At 39.6% G+C, this 21,071-nt stretch overlaps 1 protein-coding gene across 2 annotated transcripts in view; it reads right to left on the bottom strand.

The window, feature by feature from the left end:
- The window catches only part of EVC2 (EvC ciliary complex subunit 2), a 59,454-nt gene that overhangs the window by 30,047 nt on the left and 8,336 nt on the right, over positions 1 to 21,071 (bottom strand). The window contains exons 3-10 of one of the 2 annotated variants that reach the window (XM_054172429.1): positions 20,247 to 20,407; positions 19,632 to 19,697; positions 16,945 to 17,131; positions 15,000 to 15,109; positions 14,564 to 14,626; positions 12,215 to 12,349; positions 10,257 to 10,408; positions 1,012 to 1,336 (exon numbers count right to left, since the gene is read on the bottom strand). In XM_054172429.1, the coding sequence (XP_054028404.1) occupies positions 1,012 to 1,336; positions 10,257 to 10,408; positions 12,215 to 12,349; positions 14,564 to 14,626; positions 15,000 to 15,109; positions 16,945 to 17,131; positions 19,632 to 19,697; positions 20,247 to 20,407 (1,199 nt within the window). The remainder of the gene's footprint in view (positions 1 to 1,011; positions 1,337 to 10,256; positions 10,409 to 12,214; positions 12,350 to 14,563; positions 14,627 to 14,999; positions 15,110 to 16,944; positions 17,132 to 19,631; positions 19,698 to 20,246; positions 20,408 to 21,071) is intronic. The other variant, XM_054172430.1, reaches the window with a different exon arrangement.

Here is a 21,071-nt window from a genome sequence, read left to right as displayed (position 1 = left end):
AATACCCCTTCCTTGCCATCTCCTTTAACTTTTTATCACCTCTAGTTCAGGATGCTCATATCCTACATATGTGAAAGCTCCCTAGAGTCCCAATTTAAAATTCACCTGGAAACATCAAAGAAATTCAACTGGCTCAGTAGCCTTCAGCCATCAAGTTTCTAAACACAACAGCCTGACAAACTGAAGTTCTTGAGAGCCTCCACATACTGTATTACCTTTGATGGGTCACACTCAGCAAAACACTTCGTTTGTCAAAACTTCAATCATGAATTGACCTTATAGTCTTTAACAGCTATAGCTGTATGATATGCAAGTAAGAATGAAGGCAAAAAACTTGAACAAGCAAGTATAAGGGATCACACTGGTCTAAGGGATTATATTCCCTACGTGACTTCTCCTCTTCACAGTCAAACATAAACAGACAGCTGGAAACTCAGCAGCATCACATTCAATACCCACAGAGAAGCAAAACTCCACTGGTAAGGAGCAAACTATACTAGTTATTCCCACTAAATCAGCCTCTTAATATAAGTTAACAAATCTTAATCCTTTTAAGATTAGACAAGCATGAAACACTGAACTTGGCTATTTTAGCATTTTAGGATTACAGGGTGAAATACTCAAAATGTAACAGAATCCTCTCCAGATACATGAATTAAAAATTCTGTATGCTACTCAATATATACTATATAGATACACTATATATTCAATTCATATGTTAAAGTGAACATTCAATATGCTTGAAAAAAGACATGGAAGACTGAAGCATAATTTTATACATGGGACAAACCCCCCAATCCCCTCGGCCCATCCTCCTAAAGAGGTGTTTTATCCCTTTGGTAAGTATTGTGGCCCTCCTCTGGACTGGATCAAATAGGTCCATGTCTTTCCTGTGCTGAGGACTGCAGAGCTCTTTAATCTTCTACAACACTGCAATTCTATTCTTAAAGAAAAACTATCTAAGCAAAACCATGTATCATGCAAAATACCTTGATTTTCTATCAGATTTACCTTTTCACTCACTTTCTTCATTAACTCTTCAGCCTCTTCATTTGCATGTCTGGCTTTTTGGTGGTGAGCCTCCATTTTCTTCCTAGTTTCCAGATTACACTCAGCTGTTAAAGCTACCATCTTCCTTTCATATTCCTCTTGAATCTCTTTCTCCATTGCAAGAAACTGCATTTTGAAAATTGAACCCATCCTCTTCTCCACATGAGGAAAGAGGCTGTGACTTAAAACCATGTTCTTCATCAACATAGCAATGACTTCCTTGCATATCTGTGTTCGATATGCCTCCAGATCAGCATCTGCCCGTGTCAGGCTGGCAACCTCCAAGCTGTAGAAAGGCAATCAGGACTGTTCTGAAATCACAGCCTACAGACAATCTCTGTCAGAAAAGAAGGATATCTAGATTCATTCAATAATGGATAACTGAAGGGCAGTCAGATCACAGCACATGAGTTTACTAATCATGACAATAATCCTTCATGAAAAAGCAGGGTGAGCCAACTTGTACTACAGCAGCTTTAATGAAGTATGGCCATTCTTGGCATTTCCACTGTAGACAGACTTAAGATAAATTAAACAAGGTTCAACCTGATCAGTTCCCTAAGATACACAGAAAACTTTGATGTGTTAGCACTGCATTCTGCCAGAATCCAAGGCCACAAAGAGAACTATGGTACCAAATTAACTCTGCTTCTCACGGTCGTGATGGCAAACACAGGAGGAGCAATAGGTATAATTCACCTGATGCTCATGTGTCAGCAAGTGAGGCTGTTAAGAGATCAAGAGTATTTAATTTGCAACTCTTACTCTCCATTCTCCTGAAAACACCTCTGTGAAGAAGGCAATGAAGCAGAAGCAGCATGTAAACTGCTCCACCAATCCAAGCATAAAAAGTGATTACAAGCCACAGCTCTCTCAGGTCCTGGAAAGATGGCAGCCAGACCAATTACTTTTATTCAGTTTCAGCTGAAGAAAGGATGGGTCTGCTAAAATTTGTAATCTACCTTCCATGTGGTGTACTTTGCTTCTGGTCTGCCTCTTCCACACAGCAGCCTGCAGGAAGGAGACAAGCTTATAACATGCACCAGAAACCTTGCTTCAAACCCTTACTCCAAATGAGAGGTTGAGGACAGCCTTAACAAGCTGCATCAATACAACGTCGAGTTTTAGACCTGAACAGTCAGTACAAAATTGGAATCCTATACATACAAGAAACCAAGTTCATCAGAAAAGCAATGCTTACAATCACCCAGATTAAATGTGCCATGTTTTGTGACATCTAGGGGGGAAAAAGAATCCTACCCTGACAGTCCCTGCCTCCTGAAACTGAGGTAGATATAGTAAGTTGCTTTAAATGCTCTGCACTCCGCTTGTTACAGCAATTCATGTTTAAAAGGTCTCAGATCTCTTCCTGAGCATATTCAACGTAACAGAAACATGAAAGCCAATGAAGTACAGGTAGCAGATGGGAATCTATTGATGAAAAAGATCAAAGCTTCTGTTGGACAAAGCATGTGGAGAAAAGATGAGGACAGTACAGAAGGTAGGCGGTACAGAAGTGTGGGGGAATGAAAAGTGAACAGACAAGTAGAAAATAAGGCTGCAAATAGCAAGTGTAAAGATTTTTCACTCACTTGAAAAGGAAGAGGATTTAAAGATAAGTCAAAGAAGATCTAGGAGGGGTGAATCCCAGACACCAAACACAGAGAAGCAGAAAGAGTGCTTGAGCATCTGATGTCTTCCACAGACCTAATAAAAGAATACAGGAAAGCAGCTTGTGTCAAAAAGAAACAACTATATTTAACTTAAAAAAGAAAACACACTGTGCTCCCAAAAAGCAAACCTCTCATTAACTACAAAATATTTGTGTCTTTACTATTCAAATTAGAGGCCCATAGAGGGAATTTCTGAACAGAAGAATTTAATAGCAGCTGAATGTAACAGTCCTAAAATGAACTAATGGCTTTCTGACATTTAAAAAATTAATTCAGAGTTCACAAAAATACTGTGACACAATCTTCTGAAGTCTAAAGGGGAGTGAAATATTAAGCAAACTCCCCTTCAGTGACACTTTCTCACCAAAACAGAAAAGTTATTCATTTTCAGAGACTCATCTCTCATCTGCAAATGGCAGCCAATTAGTAGCTGTAGCCAGTACATATTACAACATCATCCCAAGGGGACTGGAGCCCTGAGGCAGCAGTTTCTGCAAAAGCATTCCTTTGTGATACCAAAAAGATGTAATTTAGGGCCATGGTTTGTGTCTGCACTGTCTCAGATACCTGGCTGCAGCTGTGACCTGGAGTACCACAGAGCAGCAGCTGCACCAGCTCCTGCGGGAGAGGGGGATGCAGCCGGGAATGGGCAGACACATAACTGCCCCCAGCCCAGTGGTACCCACTGCTACTGCCTGAACCAGAGCAGCACATCTCCTACACTCATGGGCAAAATGGCAATGGGTTAGCTGTAAGGAAGGAAAAAGGAGAACAAAACAGAAGTGCTATGGTCCGTGTTGCTTCTTCACACTTCAGAGAAGTGAAGACGGAGAGAGGTCAGACAGGGAGAATCACACAGCCAAGATGTGAAACAGCATGTGCCAGTGCTGGCTTTAGGAACAGCAAGTGGAGACAGCCAATTCAAGTAACAACATGAAAGGTCTTTAGTTGCAGATGTTTCCTAAATCATCCATTTATTGAGGGGTTAGTAATACAACATCAGTAAGCTGGGCTGTGTTTTGTTTTCTTCCTTGTTTTGGTTATATTTTTGAGGTATTTGTTGTTTGTCTGCCCATGCAGACCCTGTGTGCAGTCCTATAGCTTCCTCCCTTCAGTCTCTCCCTCCTTTTTTTCCACCCCTGCTTTCCACACTCTCCTGCTGGGTCCAGTGACAACAGACACTGCAAACACTTCAGGATAGGGATTTATTCAGGCTGCAGTACAATCAGGTGCAAAACTTTGCAGCAGACCACAAATGTGCTGAAGTAGAAGCAGAGGTAACAGCATGAGGTCTGGACAGCCACCACCAGCTGCTCAGATTGTTCAGCCCTCCTGTGACAGAACAGGATACGTTGCTTCCCCTGGACTCTGCCTGCTGCCTGCCTGTGTTAGAGGAGGTCTGAAGATGCTCTAGGCTACACGAGTAGGTGTACTGGCTTGTAGCCAGCTCATAGCACATTCGACCTGTGAGCTGACAGAGAACACAGGACATCTAGTCAGTAAACAAAAGTGCTAAGAAAGGTATGGTGGTGATCATCTAAGGATGCTTTCATATGGAGGAGTCACAGCTTAACTTTAGCTTTCCAATAAAAGACAAGATGCTGACAAAACCAGAAAGAGGATTCTTATGATATACAGCCAAAACATAGAACAAGAGGAGTAATGGAGCTGAGAGACCACTGGCTCTTCAGGAAAAAAAATTATTAATGACAACCTGCCAAAATTCTTAAGTACTAGACTTGGCAGCAGTGTCATTATCAAATTCCTTTAACTCTCCACAGTAACATGAAGAGAGCAGAGGTATTGCAATTCTTACATTAATCTGTTTAAAAAAACATTTGAAAACGCCTGCATTTAGGAGACTGTGAACCTCTGCTTTGATTATGGTAAGTATGAAAAGTAATAATCAGTGATTTTCAGCAAACTCATTTAAAAAATACAGCTAGTGACAACCCAGCTGTTGCAAACAGCTCAGACAATGCAAAACCGTGATGCAAAAAGAGCATAAAAAAAAGACTCCAGACCTGCTTCCAATGAAGTTATCAAGCATTTTACCACTGGTTTTAAAAGCACCAACTTCAGCCTGGATGCCAGCAGAAGCATAAATTAATATTATGGCTATATGCATTAATGTAGATGATCAGAGGGCTGGAGCACCTCCCCAGTGGGGACAGGCTGAGAGACTTTGGGCTGGTCAGCCTGGAGAAAACAAGGCTCCAGAGAGGCTTCATAGTGGCCTTTCAGTACCTGAAGGGGGCCTACAGGAAAGCCAGGAAGGGACTTTTTGCAAGTGCTTGTACTGACAGGATGAGAGGGAATGGATTGAAGCTTGAGGAGGGTGTATTTAGGCTGGATATTAGGAAGAAATTCTTTACAGTGAGGGTGATGAGACTCTGGAACAGGTTGCCTGGGAAGGTCATGAAGACCAAGTTAGATGAGGCCTTGAGTAACCTGGTCTAGTGGAAAGCGTCCTTGCCCATGGCAGGGAAGTTGGAACTAGATGACTTTTAAGGTTCCTTCCAACCTAAACCACTCTATGAATCTATGAAAGCCTGAGGAGCTTCCAACTTTGCTATGATCTACTCAGATCATTCTGATCTACTCAGACTTGGGAGTATTCAGCTGACAGAAACAGTAGGAGATATCAATCTTCTTTCAAAATTACATGGCATAAAGCATCACTAACAGCTCTGCTCTCAAAAGCAGACAGTTTTCTGGATGAGATTAAATTGTTCTGGGTAGACAGTAGAAATGACCCATATAATTCTGAACATGATTTCTTCAGAGTTAGCCAACATCAAAGAAAAAAGAACCATTTTTAGAGGAAAAAGATACATTATTAATTACAAATTATTTGTTTCCTTCAGTTCCCTTGCCTTATGGATTCCTTTCACCTATTTAGCATTTGAGTTTCTCTGATGGGAAAAAAATAATGTATAGTTTAGACATTTGTCAAGTGCATGAGAATATTCATAACACAGAACTACAAGTGCAGGGTTTGGGCTTCATTGCATGTGATTAATTGTTGTATTCCTGCACTGTACACATTGCACAGAAAGTGAGAAATTAATACACCCTCCCTTCAGAGATTCTACTGTAAAAGTTATGAAATACAGAAACTTAGCACCTGAATTGTTTTTTTTTTAATGCTAACAATGTAGCTGTTTCTTACCATTTTCTGTGCAGGAATATTCAGGTCTAGCTGCTATGACAATGTGATCTTTTATTCTTACTTTCCATTTGAATTCAAGGTTCAAAAGAAACCACGCTTGCTGCAGAGCAAATTAAATTGAGCTGTACAGCGAGAAATTTACATTTAGAAAGAAAAAGTTACATTCTAATATAGTATCAGATTGGTTTTGACTTTTCTGTCAAGGCTCTCTGGAGACAGTTTGATCCTGTTCTCTAGTACACTGGCCTCAGTGCTCTCTACCATCAGAAGAAATTCGGCTGCAATGCATACACATTACTTAGTGATTTCCCCAAATAATTGGCAGTATGTATTGTGTATCAGCAAGCAGACTCAGGCTCAGCTAGAGCTCTTCCACACTCAAGGAAGCATAACACTACAAAATGAAGACAGAAAGAAATGGTGTAGCAGTGGAAATCCATTTAAGGAAATTAAGTTGCCTTTAACATATCTGTATGTTCTAAGACTATGAGCTTGATCAAGCATCTTAATGCTGGATACAAACCTAAACTGCTCAGCTCTCTTCATATTCTTGTCTAGACAGAGAGAAGAAGAGACCCACAACTTTCTGGAACCTGATCTTCTAGTGCACATGTCAAACATTTAAATCACATTTCTTCTCATTGGCATTCATTGCCAATAGGCCACTACTCAGGAACATACACAGTAAGGAACCTACTGAGAATAGAAGCCCAGCTATTTTGCTGCATAATGTACACCAAGGATATGACTTATTAAGACAAAATCCATAAAAAGACTAACAAAGAAGCCTCCTTATGAAATATTTAAGGTATGTTTTGTTCTCTGGGCAGTCCTCCTGACACTGCAAACTGTCTACACTCCGAAGATGTCCCTGTCCATGAATATTGAACACGTTCCTAACATATTTGCTAAACAATTTGGCACTGTCACTTTGTAAAAGACATTAACTACTAATGTAGCTTTACATTGTGAATGGAATGGAATGGAATGGAATGGAATGGAATGGAATGGAATGGAATGGAATGGAATGGAATGGAATAGAATAGAATTAACCAGGTTGGAAAAGACCTTTGAGATCATCAAGTTCAACCTATCATCCAACACTGTCTAATAACTAAACTATGGCACCAAGCACCCCATCCAGTCTCTTCCCAAACACCTCCCTTGATGGCGACTCCAGCACCTCCCTGGGCAGCACATTCAGTGGCTCTTACTCAAAAAAGTAATTTTCTCATTTGTGTCTGGACAAAAGAACAAAGCAGCAGAATGATGCCAACCATGTTTACTATCACAGCGTAGAATCTATCAGTTACACTTGCCAAGCTGATAGGTATGCCACAGGATGAAAATGATGCAGCTGCAACCAGCACCAGAACAAGAGGACACAGTCTCAAGCTGCACCAGGGGAAGTTTAGGCTTGAGGTGAGGAGAAAGTTCTTCCCAGAAAGAGTCAGTGGCCATTGGAATGTGCTGCCCAGGGAGGTGGTGGAGTCACCATCACTGGAGGTGTTCAAGAGGGGACTGGACATGGCGCTTAAAAGTCATGGTTTAGTTAGTCATGAGGTGTTGGGTGAACAGGTTGGACTTGATCTCTGAGGTCTTTTCCAACCTTATTGATTCGATGATTCTATGAAAATGTGCAGGAGAATTATCAAACTAGAACACAGGCAAAATATTGTTGGTTGGTTGAAAATATCTACATTATCAAAAGCTCTCTAAAAAATGTGCCCATAACTTTTGCCTCCCCAAAAAATGAAACCCGGGATTATGATGCTGAAATTCATCTTGATATACACAGGACAAGAAAAAAAACTTTGCTCCAAGTACCAGCCCAGTTCTCCTCCTCAGCACAATGCCACTCTAGGACAAACCTCACTCCTCAGTTCCTTACCAAAACCCTAACTATTCTATTTTCTGACACTACCTGTAATAAAACAAGATGTAATTTTGTTTTATATTTGACTGTGACCATAATGAGTAAAATGACATTTCATTCAAACACAGAATCCACTCAAATTGACTGCAATTAGCCATTAATAAATTACAAACACAATCTTTCTTGTTGCCATTACATTTTGCAAATTAGTACCCTTAAAGCAGCTAATTCAGTAAAAAGAAGGATTACTCCAGTCCGGTTTTAGTCTAGATGGATGTCAGAGAAGCTCCTAAGGCAATGGTACAGTATTTTATCTTTGTCTTTGGAATGAGCTAAAAACCTGGATAATGTACAACAGTTCATGAAGTACAAGCCTGAAACAAAACCTTTAAGAAGCATAGATCAGGAATTAAAGGACTGCTTTGCCCCAGCTTGTAAAATGAGTAAGAAATCAACATTAAGAGATGAGGAAGCATCTTAAGCTAAATATCATATAAAAGTTTTAACAATGAGAGATTATGCAAGTGGTGGACTATAGCCAGAGAAGAAAGCAGAAATAATATTGCATTTGTCTAACATAGGTGTTGCAGTAATGCTGCAGCCTTTTTCATTAACCAGACTGCAAAACTGGGATTCATCTCACACACCTCTAGACCTCTCAGGCTGCGCTCAACAGGCCAGGCTCCAGGCTTCATGGTCAGTGGGTGCAGCAGCCCCACATGACTTAGGATGAGAATAATCATACCTTCAAGGTACCCTTTTCATCTTGGTGTAAAAAAGGGAGCTCAGGGCCACTGGGTATAGGAGTTTACATTGCAGAGACCCTCACTCAGTCAGATAAACTGCACCATCAGTAGGAGAGGAGGTATGAAGCACTTGAATACAAATATTCAGTGAGTGCCAATTAAAAAAAAAAAAAAAGGAAAGAACAGATCTAAAAAAATATGGTAAGTGCATCTATGGGTCACCTCTTAGCAGTAAATCAGTCAGAAGGTCTAGTTTAAAACCACAAGAAATTAGAAGAACTGGGACGATTTATGCAGGTATTAGGAAATACACATTGCTAACAGGTAGAAGCCAATGTGAGCCCTTCACAGTACTGTCTGTCACCCTTTCCGTCACCTTTCCTAGCAGGAACCACTCTAACTCTGGATGCCTTTGTGGTCTATCTACCATCCTCATCTTAGAAGATGAAAAGCTAATTCATAAGGTGAAGAAGGTTAGTGACTGTTTGCTAATGGGCATCTATTTTTCTCTCTGTAGTGCTCTATCTCCTTAGAGGCAGAGAAAACAGAAACTGAGGAAAGAAGCGGGAGCAAGAGAGACTTAGTTTGTGCTATCTGCATAAGGCTATTATAAAATTTTAGCCTGTGGATATATACTCAGACTAAGAAATGAATCCTGTTCTATGGATTTAGAAAACCTCCAGTGATAAACATAATCCTATAAAAGGTTTGCCAGAGTATTTACCTTTTTAAACCACAACATACCTGAAAATTGTCCAGCATTTTTTTCTAACTAGCTCGATATTCACTGTGCCTCAGCTAAATTAATATTAAAGGAAGTTAAAAGAATGCTTGATCCTGTCCTTCTTAATATTTACATAATGACTTTCAGGATAAGACTTCTCAAAGCCTGAGTTGCTATATAGTTATGAAAGCAAGGACTAATATGTAATTTACAGAGATAAGTATCCCAATTACCAAGGAAAGGCAGGAAATAATAATGCTGTTAGTTACCCTTTAAGAAAGAAAATTACTTCCATGGTCCCATAACTTTTCCTTTTCAGCCTCTACAGATTTTTATAGTTGCATAACACTGCCTGTAGCCAGGAGCTAAGGGTAAGACTGAACAAACAAAACCTGCTCTGTCCTCACACCAGACCTTGTTATCACATTCAGCTGAAGAACAGATGACCTTTAACAGTGACACATTTCTGTCATACAGCCCTGACTGGCATTTTGACAACATCAGGAGTTTCTCTGCTTTACCCAGCAGATTCTCCAATGGCATCTCTAAGGCAGCAAAACGAGCTGATACTCCTTAGACTCCAATCCAGGTGTTTCCAAATTCCACTGCCAAACAGCACTGCTGGCATCCAACAGGGGCTCTCTTTTCACCCTTATGAAAGCAGAATGTCATCAGCAATAAGCAGAATACATCCTTTCAGCATTTTCTTGTACACAGAAAAGTTTCCTTAATGAACCCCAGAGAGGCAAAACTGGCCATTGATTTAGATTGGAAAACTTGCATGCCTAAGGCCTAGATGAAGCTATGACTTCTATAGGTCAGGCAATATTAAGCATGATGATTTTCAGTTCCCATACATGACTACTTAATACAGTTCAAAAACCTAAGGTAGTGCAGTCCTATGTGTAAACAGACACTCTGAAAAACAATTAAAGGGCAGATACATAAAATATATTCAAAGGTTTGGTTGACGACAAACATAATAAATGGGATGTTAACAGCAGTGAATTCTTACTCTTCTAAAGCCTGAAGCATGTTCTGAGATTCTTCAAAGGACAGAATATCGATGATTTGGTCATTCAGATTTGTATCTTCACTAAAGAGATCACCTGAATTAAACTGAGAATGTTCCAGACTCTGCTTTTGGCTGAGTTCATGCTGTACCTCCTATTTAAAAAAACAAAAACAAACAACAACAAAAAAACACCCCTTCAGATTACAAAAAAGTGTACACTGAGCATCTGATCAAATGTTATAGAGCAGGTAACTCTGGGTGAGAAGGTTGTGCAATTCAGATATGTATCTGAAATCAAATAGAGGAGAGGCTGAGGCAGCTGAGGTTGTTTAGCCTGGAGAAGAGGAGGCTCACAGGAGACCTTATTGCTGTCTACAACTACCTGAAGGGAGGTTGTAGCCAGGTGGGGGTTGGTCTCTGCTCCCAGGCAACCAGCACCAGAACAAGAGGACGCAGTCTCAAGCTGCACCAGGGGAGGTTCAGACTGGATGTTAGGAAGAAGTTATTCATAGAAAGAGTGATTGGCCATTGGAATGTGCTGCCCAGGGAGGTGGTAGAGTCACCATCACTGGAGGTGTTTAGGAAGAGCCTGGATGAGGCACTTGGTGCCTCGGTTTAGTTGATTATATGGTGCTGGGTGATAGGTTGGACTTGATGATCTCAAAGGTCTCTTCCAACCTGGTTAATTCTATTCTATTCTATTCTAGTCTAGTCTATTTCAGGCTGAACTTTTTGTATGCAACTGATCTGGAATAAAATGAAGAAATGAATGGAGAAGCCAGAAGACTGCATTGACTGCAGTAGGCTTGTGAAGACTTCAAACTTTCTGGACCATTTTTTAAATCTTCCCACAATATACAAATTATGTGTGATGAGATTACGGTATTATGATGTCAATAACATGAAAAACTAATGCTCTGAATGATGGAAGTAATTCAGTTGGTTCACAGTTCAGTGAGATTCCCCTGAGAATGTGGGATAATAAAATTGCTATACAAAGCCCCCTCTATAAATATCTGATGCTGAGATGAAAATGGCCCTTTTATAATTTCATTATCACAGCACTGTCTGTAGAAAGAAACAAGGCATGCCCTTCACATTTGAAGTGATTATTTTTGCAGACCTAAGAGAAATAAATATTGTTGATGCGGTAATTTTCAACCATAGAAAATAAGGCTGGAAGTGATTTGTAAGCTCCTCTGGGAAAGGAGATCCCCCCACTGTCTGAGGGGTTCAAACTTCTGAGCACACCTCTCTTAGAGGACTGCTCCAATCACAGTAATACTCTGAGTATTACTATAGCTCCCTTCAATTGAAATTGCTCCACTTTACATAAATACATAAATAATTAATAGAAGCAAAAGCCAGAACTTGAGCCAAGTTGATGAATATTTATCAGACTCTGTTTTCTCTCTCCATCCCAGTATGTATTAAAATACTTTCCTCAAACTTGCATAGGTTATAGAAAGAACACTGAAAATGGCCCATCCCCAAAACCAACTGTTTTGCTTAATTACTCTAGAGATTAAGGCACATCTAAGGAACTATGAAACCTAAATTAAAATCCCTATTCCTGATAATCAGAAATACAATCTCGACCTAAGTCCGCTGGGCTCAAAGTGAGTGGTCTATTCCCTGGGCAACTGCTTATAACTCATAGGTATCCTGCCTCTCATTTTGAGGGATGAAGAGGAGAAGAGAAAGGGAAGAATATGAACATAAACTACTAGCCAAGAGGTAATCTCCCTCCATCTTGAAGCTGATATTCAGGGACTCACAGCAGTTCTTTTGATCACAGTACCCTTCTTACACTCCCCTCTAAACCAGATTATGCTCAAGATTAAAGGTTTTTATTTCTCTCCAAAAACTCTTCAGATAATCTATATTCATTAGTAAGTTATGTCAGCAGACATGGTCAACAAAAAAATTCAAACTACTGTCCAGACAGTATGACTCACCTGGTTTTTATCACAGAAATTCCATTTTAATTTTTGTTTTGGGGAAACAATGAACAAAACAGCACTTGTCAATACAAGGGACACTAGAAAAGCAATGAAGAACCCTGAAGCATGGATGGCATGGCTGTAAGAAATCTGAAATGAAAAGAACATAGTGTTAAAACTACATTTTTAATACATATAAAGATCAGACTCAAGGAAATAACTTTTAAATGGCTTTGCACATCTTCAGGGTTTCTTGACATTAAGTTGTAATTATTACATTTTTTATTAACATTGTCAAACAAGTAACTTATTTTCCATAGGTTTTCAAGTCAGCACAGTTTGTTATATTCACCTAGCCCAAAATCATGTGTAACTCCAAGCAACACAACTCCCATAGATTGAATTTCAGGTGCTCTGACTTTTGGATGTCTCATACCTAACACCCTGTTTTCCAGTGCTGCCGAGCCCTCATAACTTGCTGTGACTGATGGTGTTTAATGTTGCTCACAGGCTCTGAAAAATTGGTCTGATGCTGGCTACCTTTAATTAATGGTCATTTCTTGATTCAATAAAACTGAGTAATCACCACAGGCAAAAAAGCATCAATATGATTTTGAATAAATATGTAACTGACAGCTGACAAAAGCCCCCCAGTTTGAGTGCACCCTTGTAGTTCCTGCATGAGCCAGTCAGAAAAGAATAGCAGCAATACCAAAACCACAACAACAGGCCAACAACTTTGTAGGCCCTTTCACTTTAGCAATTAATTTAATCTTTAAATTGAATTGCATTAAAAATTAATTTTTACTTCATGCTCCATGTAGCAAAAGTTAATTCGGTGTTTGCTAAGTTATTTGAGATCTTTGCACAAAAAGCACAGCACAGTTATCAGTGTAATGTTTCACCACAAACTAATCACTCTGCTGGGGCTAGGAAGTGTAAATAATTAACATGCTGCTTGCAAGCTGGGCTTGGTCATCTCTTGGAGCAGAAAACTGAGAGCATTCCAGAGAGTCAACACTAATGCTGCACGGCAAGTGATAATCAAACATGGTCCACAATTTGCAAAGGATTTATCCCAATTTACCAGCTGAATTTTCTCCTTTCATTGCTTAGTTTTTCTCTCTCTGATATGTTTTTGTATACTGTAAATCTGTCATATTCTAACTGAAAGGAGCTACTTCTCATCAGACTTGTGGTCACAGGGTGAGACTGAGAGCATTTGTGACAGCTGAAGATATGGATGAAATACAATACATCACACCTTTTTCAGCTGATGATAATTTCCTTGCACAAACTGACTTCATTCTGAAATACCTCATGCTTGGCCATAGCCCAGAGGCAAGTATTATGCATGTGAAACGTGATGTGTTCCACAATTTCTAAGCTTTCTTTTTCAAAAATTAACAGTATTCTCCACACACCTTTACCACACTTTTTAATCACAAAGCCTGTTCATTTAGCATGTTCAAATGCAGCTGAGCCAATTTGACCTGACTATGAAATAGTCCCCAAGTACATGTTGAGGTCTAACTATCAAGTTGGAACAAAACTGTACCATAAAGGTTTTAAGTGTACTAATAGATTGCAGGAGCTTTCACTGTGGACTGAGACCAACATAGCTTACACTCTTAGCTTAGACATCACCAACAGCTGCAGATCATTTCACACTGAACTCTATAGAAAACCATTCAGAAAGCTATTTTTCTAACCCAGTCAGATACTGCATAGTTTATAACTTCAAGTTTCCAAGAAACACATTGAAAGTAATTCCAAGCCTAATTCTTAGCTACACAAATGTTCAATCCTTTTAAATCTCACTAGACCTTTATCCAAGAACAATGAGTTCTTTAGCTCATGTATAGGTTTGCTTTATATCAAAGCTGGATTTCATTTTAACAGAATGGGCACTTGATCTTCAGTTATGGGAAAGCCAAGTCTGGACCTCTATCTATTACACTAATACAAACCAAGAGGGCAAAAGATCCTCAGCAAAAGAGAATAATGGAACAAAAGGCCCCTGTGCCAAATTTTCAAATAGACTACTGATTGGAAAGGTGGAGAGGAGCTCATCACAGTTCTCTGTGCTTGCACAACTCTTCAAATAAGAAACATAGTCAGGAACATTATGGATGTCTGTGGTTTTTTCACACTAAATATTACTGCTTTAAGACAACAAAGACTCCCTGTACTGACTCCTGTTTTCTTTCTCTTAAAATCAAAGAAAATAGAACTTGTGTATGAGTAATAGCCAAGAACTGAGTGATGAGATGCAAGTACAACCTTAGCTCCTAGGATTTAGTTTAGACTGTCCGAAAGTTTAAGCAGGAGAGTCAACATAATACCAGATCTTACAGCATTTACCTTAGTCTTCCCTTCTTCAGTTATGGTGAATGATGCCATCAGTGAAACAAGATGTGTTTTATTCTAAGAGAGATATGAAAATATTACATATATTAAAACAAAAAAAAAAAGAGAACAGAATCTACCACAGGCAAATATCCCAGTCTTGAGGAAAGCCTTTCCTTAGAAGACAAACTATACTTTTTATTAAGTTTAAAGCTGAAATAAATCTGACAACACACAAACAGACTTCACCTTTTTTATTTTTATTTGAGAAGGTCTAGGACTTCCTAAGCTCTAAAGAATGAATCATGTATTTATAAATTCATAGAAAATGAAGAGCCTAAGAACTTCAGTTCATGCAGGCCTCACTGCCTACACAGACAAGAACCACTTTTGAGACTTCTTCTTTTGGACAAAAATTGTGAATAGCAAAATACAATCTTACAGGAAATACCTGTGATGAACTCCTGAAACTCAGCTTTGCAGGCAGTGTCAAGACCCTGCCATCCCACATTTCTCTTGTATCAAGAAGTGCAGAGTAGTTGACTGCAAAATGCTCTCCACCTTTTAAAACAGAGAAAAAAACAACCCTAGTTGTATAGATCAAGCAGGTGAGGTACATCTGACAGCACAATAGTGGCCTCTAAGTAATTGTGTTTGCATTTTCTTAAACAGAATGGTAGCTACACTGACTTGAAAGCAACCCAATACAGTTGCACAGCTTTTTTTAATCAAGACTGGGTGTGAGTCTCTGAAGAGCACCCAGATGAACTCAGCTGCAGTTACAGCTGTTTGCAGAATTTGAAAAGCAAGTTCAACATGAATAAAGCATCTAAGGAGCTTTATAGGTTCCCCCTTAGACTGTGTCTCCTCACCAGCAAAAGTGCTCTCCTAGGAACCAAGCTGCAGTAAACTAAAACTAATTTCAAGGAAATTCTGCAGAGGCGGCAGTCAGAGCCTACCAGCTCACTCCAGAGAGGAGGGTTATGGATAGTCTTGCTCTGTCCCAGGGAAATTTCTCAAAGATCCCTGAGGAAGGCTCAGGACAGCACTGGATCTTTTCCTTTTTGACTGAGATTTCAGATTAATTTTGATTCACAATGCACTGGGAAACTATTATGGCTAACATGTAGCATGACAACATATAAGCCAGTGTAGGAAGAGCCTTTCTGTCCAGCCCAAGTGGCAAGATACGGGGCTGAGCCCAAGGCTGACACAGTAATGACCAAACCTTAAACTACGTAGAAATCTGTTTTGCTGGATTTTCTTCCAGTTCAGTATTCTTCATGATGATTCATGCAATGTATAAGGGCTGGAAATGCAAGCTTCAGTTCCAGATTCAGTAATGAATTAAATAACAGGTCCAGCTTGGTTTACTAGATCAGCTCAGCCAGCTGGTTTTTCTGCCACTCATATTTCTATGCTTTCTCAGAGATCATTTTTTCTTAGGAACCTCTGTTGAGAGCCAGCAATTCCTTGATGTTTTCAAAATCTCCAGCCCTGTAATCACAACCCACACTGCTGTTATTAGAAGCAAGTCTGGCTATCTATTTGCAATCAGACAGCAAACAACTCCAGGTCTATATATTTCCCCTTCCTATCTGGAAACCTAACACCAGTAAAACACTATAATAACCCTAGATACTTCAATCATAAACAGGTATCACTGAACACTTCTGAAGCTCCCAGAGAAATATGATGACTCTCAACAGCAAGCTACTAATTTTCTATGTGTTTATGCTTCAGAAAAAGGAGATGAAGAAATCAAGGAATGTAAAATGCAATGATCCAACTACTACCAAAGGACTCACAGAATCACAGAATGTTAGGGGTTGGAAGGGACCTCAAAAGATCATCCAATCTAACCCCACTGCCAGAGCAGGATCACCTGGAGCAGGCCACACAGGAATGCATCCAGATGGGTTTTGAATGTCTCCAGGGAAGGAGACTCCAGAGCCTTCTGAGCAGCCTGTTTGCATGGTCTTCTGCAATTTCAATACACCTCAATATATTGACAGGTCAATCTGTCACACTTGGCTGAAGGAAGACCTGTCAGATATGGCTAAAATGGCTTGTGCAGCAGCTTTTTAAAAGATTCAGAATGTACAAAGACTGCCATGAAAGGTTCTGCTTCATCTTGATTGCAGCAACTTTTAGGGAGTACAAGGGCTCAATTCTGTACCTGAGAGATCAGAAGCAGTTCAAAGGTGGGAGTCAAAATATGAGTTAAGAGAACTCTGAACTGCAGCACAACACCTTTGCCAGAGATTTTCATCTGTATTAATGATAATGACAGAATTTACACCACTAAAACTAGCTAACTAAATAAATATAGTGATTTGAGCAGATACTCTTCCATGGGTGTAATCACGGGTACTTCCCTGCAGACTGTGTATTACCTTGCAAGTATCTTTTCCTGTAAATCTGCATACCATCTGTGGTCTTATTACCACTGGTTTTTTGAACATGTAGACCAGTGATATTGTCCAGGAGGATAAGATCTGTGATGTTTGTTGAGAGCAGTGTGTTGGTGTTATTAATCAGAACTGTAATGTATGCAGTTTGAGGGTCGTGTTCAACATCCACCTGAAAACAGAAGTATTGGTGTCAGTGGTGCAAAATGGCTGTATGTGCATCCTAACAACAAAAGTTGTGGTCTTGATTACTAAATAAACCTATTTTCTGAAGGCATTCCGAGCAACCTGCAAATGGCACTACACTCAGCTTGATCTCAAACTCCCAGGGAGATTTTAACCTTTGCTATGTCAATGTGCTGCTTGGAGACAAAGGGACAGAAGTTGGAAACCCAGCTTATGCAGAGTCAGAGGTGCAACCAAGAATCTGAATATCCTCATGATACCTTATACAATACAGAACCTGACCATAACTTTATAACCAGAGTCTGAAAAATTCTTTGAACTTCTGTACATGAGGATGTTTCTTTCACAAGCTGCCCTTGCTGAAAATGTGCTCTCTGCATGCAGTTTTGGTCTCTCTTTCTTCCTTCCTTTATTTTTTTAATAGCAACCACACTCTTCAAAGGCTGCAGGTTGCCTCAATTAGCCCTTCCCAAGGGAGGACTACTGGAGCCAACCATGGACTTAGAGTTCACAGTTTTGCTTCTAGTTAGTGATCAGGTTCATAAGTTAATCACCAATCTCTAGTAACACACACTCATTTCATTTTACTTAATTATTCCATTAGGTCATTAATTCTTACTCAGTAATTATGCCCTCTAAATGAAATTACTTTGACCAGAGTTGCTTATTGACCCCTCACCTTCCAAACTGCCTTCCCCTTATAACTCATGCTAAACCAGAACTGGCTAAAACTTTATCAGGTCTGTAATATGCTGGCCTATAGTACAGCCATGACGGTGTATCAAGCTTCTGATAATGACACCAAATGAGGACTTATTTAACTGACTGAAGTACAATTCAGGTCAAGCCTTTCTCTTTTTCTCCTCTTCCTTTTTAAGGAACATCTACTCTGTATTTGGGTACCAGCAAATATAAAGCATCTTGAATAGAAATGAGTTCTAAAAATGTGAACTGTGGCAGGCTTCAAAATCACACCAGAGTTCATGGCAACCACATGGTTTGACATATGTAGTTAGGAATTAATTGGTTACTCATAGATGTTTTTTCTTGCTTTTGGGGCAATGGTTATGTTGCAAACCACCTACAGGAACCAAAACCAGTGACAGCCACTCATGATTCCAAAGCATATGCCCCCTTTTCTCTCTGCCACTGAAGCACACCGCATGTGTCATCACCCCCTGCAAGCAATGTCACTCAGATACCTGGGAGAATGGAGTGAAAGAACCACAGCAAGAGCAAGGACATGCTGGGAGAAAAGAGGGGAGGAAGGAATTTCCATGGAAGTGAAAGGAATGGAGGATCTTTGGAAATAAGTTCGAACAACTAGGAAAAAAGTAAGGAACGAAAATTAAGGCTCATAGATTATCTACAATGCAGGAATGCTTAGGAGACTGAGAAACAAGACAGGTAAATGTGTTAAAAGGCAAACAGCCAAATTGAAACTGCAAATTTGCAAATTTAAACATTTGTGTCATTATGAAGTAACATTACAGAAAAGTTCATGTCATACTGTGCAACAGAGCTGTTCCAGGAGCATGTTTCTGGAAAGAAGCAAGGGACCGGATGCTGGAAGCATAGGTAAAATTGAAACACTCCAGTTTGAATAAGACTCTGTCTGCAATAAGGTGTTAGAAAAAAACTGACTCCGAGAACTAAACATATGTCATCCCCATGCTCTGAAGAAGAAAATGTGCAAAATTCACTTTTTCCCATTTAAAACAGCTAAAGACTACCATATGGCCAGTTTGCCTCTTAGCAGGAAAGCATCTGTTCAGACAAATTAGGACTCAGGTAGATGACAAGGTAAGCAAAGGAAAATCAAATGTGAACTTCAGTTGAAGGCAGAAGACAATCAGATACAGCTGCAGAGTTTTCAGTAATTTACAACTAATAGCACTGGAAAAAATATTTCCTGATAATCCTAGCATCTGCAACAGACCTGTGTGAGGATGTGCTATGAGGAGCAGGAAAAAACAACACGTAACTGTCTCAAACTTTCTGAGAGGCTCTGATGTAAATATTGAGTGTCTACAGCCTGATAGCAGAAGATTCTGTGTTAGTGCTTCTCATTGTCTGAAATGCTCGCTATTCAGCCCCATTAATTATGATGTGCTGCCATTTCAGTAACAACATTTGAGGTAATCAGTACCAGGAGATGTGATGCAAATTCATTCTTCTGTATGCAAACATGGTACAGATTATATCACCTCCTCTGTACTGGCTACTGAATCCCTTACCCTCACACATGCAGCATTTCTGTGGCTGAATCCAGATTTGTCTTAAAATTGGATGCACTTTGTCTCTCCAAGGGACAGGCAAGATGCACTTTCTCTAATAATAAAAATTCAGTCTTGCTTGATTCAGTGTTAAATAAAACACACCAGGGAACAAAAAAGAGAATGGAAAACTAACAGTTCCCATGTTTTAAAGGTCATTTAGGTACAAACTTCCCATCAAATCAACAAGATAAAGGTAAGAAAACGTACCACACCACATTTCTGAAGGGTTATTCCAAATCCAGGAGACACTGACATATTGGACATATCTTCAGGCTGAGGAGAAAGGGCATAGGACAAAGCCTATGTAAGTGTGGGATGACATCATAATTCACCAACTGCAGCACAAGTTAAATTGTGGAAATAATGAAATGAGAAAAAAACAAATGAACAAACTTAGAGGAATTAATCACTTTCAAATTTAAGACCTTCGTTATTCCAAGTCAATCTTTTTTTTCCTAGTCCAAATTTGTATGAACTACTTACTCCCACAAGTAATTACCAGTATCTTTATTGATATATTCATCTTCTGGCTACTGAAATTACCTAATAAAATACACCATGCACAAAGTTCATCAGACTAAACAGATTGATTTCATTACTAAGTGTCTATCAGAATTTACATAGCAACCACACAGCTGTGTCTGCCACAACAATGCTTTGGAAGTCTCACCACTAGTTGATGTTGCTGAAGCCATCTCAAGTAATCACCTAAGAAAGTTAAAAAAGCACTAACTGGGCAGTAAATTCCCATCAGCTTTCACTTTTGATGTAATGGCTACAATCTTTAGAAGGAGTAAAAATGGCAAATCATCTTTTACTGACCAGCTGGTACTCAACAGAAGACTCTCGTTTGAACAAAATCTTCTTTGTCCATGAGGGTATCAAAGCAAACAGTGAATGGCTCCACTGATTGTCAGAGGCAGCAGAAGTCAAGAGTCGGTGAGGGGCTTTACTTGCTTCAATAACCAGAGGTAAGGGCACTGCTGAAAACCAAGGCAACACTCTGCATTAGAGCTAAAGCCAGCTCCTGTCTATAGAATAGAATAGACCAGACCAGACCACGTTGGAAGAGACCTTCAAGATCATCGTGTCCAACCTATCATCCAACACCACCTAATCAACTAAACCAAGCACCCTATCAAGTCTCCTCCTAAACACCTCCAGTGACGGTGACTCCACCACCTCCTCAGGCAGCCCATTCCAATGGGCAATCACTCTCTTTGTGTAAAACTTCCTCCTAACCTCCAGTCTAATGCATGGATTAAGGGGTTCCAGCTTTAAACCAGCTGTTAATACTTTTCAATACAAAAACATTTTCAGCAAAACATAACTGAAGTGGCCTCAGTGCTAAGGGTTTTCTGCTTCAAAGCCAGTCTCCCAATTATCCATTAACCACATCCATGCATATTGAGAGCAAAAAATACTTCTCACTTCAGTAAGGGTCTAAGTTACATTTCAACTGAATGGGAGTCCACCAAATCAAATGCTCCTCAGTTTAGTAATTAGCACTATAAATGGTAGTTAATATTTTTATATCTTTATGAAAGGTTAGTCCATGCTAGCACACAAAATTACAAGAACACAGGACTACAAGTTTTAAAATCACTTTCTTCTAGAAGCCCCTATGAGATTGATAAAAGCTGAAAA

The sequence above is a fragment of the Dryobates pubescens genome, chromosome 23, assembly GCF_014839835.1.
Source record: "Dryobates pubescens isolate bDryPub1 chromosome 23, bDryPub1.pri, whole genome shotgun sequence".
Taxonomy (NCBI): domain Eukaryota; kingdom Metazoa; phylum Chordata; class Aves; order Piciformes; family Picidae; genus Dryobates; species Dryobates pubescens.
Note: the sequence above shows the minus strand (reverse complement) of the source record. Positions and strands in the feature narration are given on the sequence as shown.